This window comes from Nematolebias whitei, chromosome 1 (genome assembly GCF_014905685.2).
Source record: "Nematolebias whitei isolate Nwh7 chromosome 1, NemWhi1, whole genome shotgun sequence".
In the NCBI taxonomy this organism is placed as follows: Eukaryota; Metazoa; Chordata; class Actinopteri; order Cyprinodontiformes; family Rivulidae; genus Nematolebias; species Nematolebias whitei.
Window position 1 is genome coordinate 49,076,032 of NC_056498.1, and position 4,408 is coordinate 49,080,439.

General features: G+C 42.3%; 1 protein-coding gene across 1 annotated transcript in view; it reads right to left on the reverse strand.

Annotated features, from left to right (window-relative positions):
* Positions 1–4,404, reverse strand: part of b3galnt2 (beta-1,3-N-acetylgalactosaminyltransferase 2) — a gene marked incomplete at both ends in the record, with an annotated part of 7,225 nt that extends 2,821 nt beyond the window's left edge. Inside the window, 4 exon segments of the mRNA XM_037691697.1 lie at positions 1,913–1,991; positions 2,078–2,185; positions 4,000–4,095; positions 4,255–4,404. Coding sequence (XP_037547625.1) covers positions 1,913–1,991; positions 2,078–2,185; positions 4,000–4,095; positions 4,255–4,404 — 433 coding nt within the window.
* Positions 4,405–4,408: the final 4 nt, after the last annotated feature.

The window sequence follows — 4,408 nt, forward strand, 5'->3', positions numbered from 1 at the left end:
GAGGAGACAACAGGAGGAGACAAAAGGAGGAGACAACAAGAGGGGACAAACGGAGGAGACAACAGGATGAGACAAAAGAAGGAGACAACAAGAGGGGACAAACGAAGGAGATAAAGGGAGGAGACAACGGGAGGGGACAAACGGAGTGGACAACGGGAGGAGACAACAGGAGGGAACAAACGGAGTGGACAACGGGAGGGAGACAATGACACGAGATGACAAGAGACAACGGGAGTGGATAACAAGAGGAGACAATGGGAGGAGAATGGGAGGGGACAAAAGGCGACAACAAGAGGAGACAATGGGAGGGGACAAAAAGAGGAGCATTACGGAGCAAGGAAAAATAAAAACGATAAATCAATGAGTTCTGGTTTTACTTATGTCTGTGTGTCTGTTAGCAAAATATCTCATGAACTGATTTGAACTTTCAGGAAATAGTTATTAGCTGTGTCTCTACAACTGATGAACATCTGGAGCCCGTTCAATTCAAGATGGCCGCCACAGCCAAGTTTATTGGAAAACACAAAAATGGCTAAAACTTGTTCAGTTTTACAGATACTGGTTCAGTGTGGTAGTAGCTGAGAGTGATCCCCGACACGTCATCTAAGCTCTCAGCTCACACGAGATATTTGTTTAAAATTTAGCTATTAGGTCTTGGGTTCAAATCTGTTAGCAAAATATCTCCTAAACCACTAGACGGATTTCAATCAAATTTGAGGAAAAAGTACTAAATGCAGCGCGAATGCTCACGGATTCTGCAGGAAAAAAATAAAACTTAACCGGAGGAGCTAAAGGAACACTAAGAGCTAAAAAGAGCTAAATACTAGCTAACTGCTAAAAGTAGCTAAAGACTAATATACTGGTAAATAATTTTAGTCATTGTTTTGTTTGATAACCTTCTTTTGGAACTAAAGGGTAAAGTAGCCAAACATTGTTAGAAGCTAAAAGTAAAAAGGCTAGCTAAAGGTAGCTAGAAAGGATAATAAAGCTATCTAAAAGCTAAAAGTATCAAAAGGCTAGCTTAAATTAGTTAGAAATGTTAGTCTATCTAAAATGATCAAAACTTGGCAAAAGACCAGTAGCTAGAAAGACTAAAAACTAAGAGCTAAAAGTAGCAAAACGCTATAAAAAGCTAAGTATCAAAAGGTTAGCTTGAAGTACCTAGAAAAGCCAAAGTCTAGCTGAAAGCTAAACGCACAAATTAAAAGTAGCAAAAAGCTAGTTGAATGCTAAAAGTACCCAAATGCTAGCTTAAAGTAACTGGAAAGAAGAAAAAAAACTAAGCGAAAATTAACAAAACGCTAATAAATCGAAAAGTATGAAAATGTTAGCTTAAAGTTGCTAGAAAGGCTAGCTGAAAGCTAAAACCAAAGCCTTAAAAATGACAAACAGGTAGGAAAAAGCTACAAAGATCAAAATGCTGAGTAAAATTATCAAGACAGTAAAAAGGCTACAATAATTAAAAGTAGCTAGAAAGGCTACAAAAAAAGCTATCTAAAAGCTAAAAGCATGAAAAGACACAAAATGCTCAACATTTGACCAAAACGGCTACGTTTCTGAACATAAGACGACATGAAGCTAAAACTGTGGCATGAAGGGCGGCGGGCGATATGCATTCCTGTGACTAGTTCTGTTTTCAGCGAATTGGAACCATGGATTTAATTTTAACCTCCACAAAAAAGCAACGCAGCAGCAAACGGGTCAATAATGTAACGGAGGCAGGCGGCGGGGGGGGACTAACGCCACCGTCCGTTTGGAAGACGTTTAAGAGCCCGGAGGTAAAAAAGGAGCTAATCTCATAACCTGCCAGGACGAACAACGTCTTTTTGTTTTTACAGAGGTTTCTCTGAGAACATCTGGCTCACGGAGTGACTCTGACCCAAACGTTTTCATTAAACGACGCCGGACCAACCGTAGATGGTAAAGGTGAAGCCTCCAGCCAAACCAGGAAACCCAAGAGCACTTCTGTGAGGCAGCACTCCCTCTGAGATCTGCAAGTTCAGGAGAACAGGAAGTTCAAAGCTTTCGGATTGTTTCCCATCTGCAGTTTGTCGCGGAAACGATCGTAAACACGTACAGGGGAGAACTTGAGGACGCCTCCTCCATCGTCGAGCTCCACGGAGGAGTTCACCGTGGTCAGAGGAGCAGAGTCCAGACTCTCCCAAACCAGCGTCCCCTCAAACCCCTGGAAAGAACAGATGTTGAATTAATATCTTTGACGTGCCGTTCAATGGAATGGTTGTGAGCAAAGAATATCTTACCTGTTGCACATATCTCAGATTTCACAAAAAGATTAGCTCCGCGCAGACCGAAGAGCTAACCGAAGGGAATTCAAAAAATTAACGTCAGCGTCTTCGCCAAGTTGTTCCAGAGCTTTTGTTTTAACGCACGTACAGCATATTTCTGCCGTCCTGTTTTATTTTGAAAAGATTATATAGTGGGAACTACAGTTACGGATGAGCGCAGCTTTATTGACAGAATACTTGAACACCCCACAACTTAGCGTTGTTTGGCCGGTGAAAATGAATATTAGAATTCTCGGCTAGCGGGATTAGCATTAGCACAGGTCTCTGTACCTGAAGCCGGTTTCATTAGACGGTTTTTAGGACGGTTGCAGCACTCGTTAAGACGCTCGTTAAGACGCTCGTTAAGACGCTCGCTCTGCTTTGAACTCTTTGATGTGCTGCGGTCTGAAGTAATGATGAAATAATTCCAATTTGAAAAGATGTTTTGGAGCAGTTATTCAGATAGTTGTTCTTTACAAGCGCAAACAATGGCGGCAGCAGCTAGCTGTAGCACCTCCATTGCAGTCTGGAACGTGTCGTGCAGGAATATCACACTATTTCTGCTGGAATAACCATTTACTGAAATATTTATGTTGAAGGTGACTGAAACAGCATTCAGATAAAATGCTGTGAAACTTCTAGGAATTAAGTTATTTTAAGGCAGTTTATTTGACAACAAATATTTTTTAAACATGTTTTACAGGGTTTTTTTTCCTCAGTTCCCACACTCTGAAAGAAAATGGCACTAGGTGGCAACCCATTAAAATACAGAGAAAGAATATTGTCAGCTGAATATTTCATTATCAAATAGTTTCCTCTCAGTTTTTCATCATTTCAGCACATCGACATATGTCACAAATAGATACAAGACCAAACCGAGAAGCTGAAGCCTCCATGGATGTGCGCCCCCTAGTGGCAGACTAAGACATTTGTCCGTCTAAAATCTAAAAAAAAACAAACAAAAAAAACACCTCAAATTATATTTTCAGGTGTTTTTTCTTATTCAACTTGCTGCTGTGTGTTCAAATATTCATTTTAAGAAATGTGTTTTTAACTTTGTTATTTGAAGATTGTTAACAAATTGTATGTAGGCAGGTTTCTGTATTGAGGGCTCATCTGCACATAGAGCGCAGGCTCGGGCTAAAAACTACAACATGGCCGCCCCCGGTTCTGAAAAACAGAAGTTACTGGAGTTGAATTTACGTTGATGTTTTAGGACGCGTTTAAATAGTTTCAAGGAGACGGGACAAAACGTAGACAAAATCGTTGGTTCAAGAAATTAAAATGGAGGTTTTAAAAATGTAATTTTTTTACCGTAGTTTACGTGAGATTCCTCGACAGAAGGATGTCCAGATTAGAGCGAACGAGGATGAAAACAGCAGCAATTTGCTCGGACTAGCTGTAAGCTCATCAATCCGGACAAAACTGTTTAATTTTTACAAACTGAAGCTGCTCAAAGCGCTATCTGCAACAGGTAAGATATTTATTGTTCGCAATCTTTCCACAAACCTTCATCTAAAAAGCTGAACGATCCATCCGATCAGCATGTTTTGCGACAGCCTCCCTAATGTTTCCTTGATTTGATTTTCTTTAACACTTTATTTTTGAAGAGGAATAAAAGACGAATTCTGATGTTTTCAGCCGTGTTTGCGCCTGCAGAAGTTCTACTCCTGAACCCTGAGGTCTTCTCGGCTGGGTGTCTGAGGAACCTGACCTTAGGCAGGATGAACTGCTCCACGGGTTTGTACCACACCCAGTTCGCCATGGTCCCGGTGCTGATGGAACTGAAGCGAGCCGTAACCACAGCCTCCTGCAAAGCACGGGAGAAACACACGTCTTTCAGTCTTTGAAGAGTTTCGCAGCGTGATCCACTTTAAGGACTCGGCTGTGAAGTCGTTCAGAAGGAGCTGAGGTGTCTTTGCAGCTCGGAGTCCCCCAGGGCTGCGTTTCTACTCAGAGGCTCCGTTACCTCCTGATCCAGCTGCAGGAGCTTCACGGTCACGTTGCTTTGAAGCTCGGGCCGGGTCCCGCTGGGGAACACCCCGAGCCGGGTTATGACCACCGGGTGGAGGACCTTGAAGTCCAGGGCGATGGCGGACACGTCAGAGGGGACGAGCACCCCG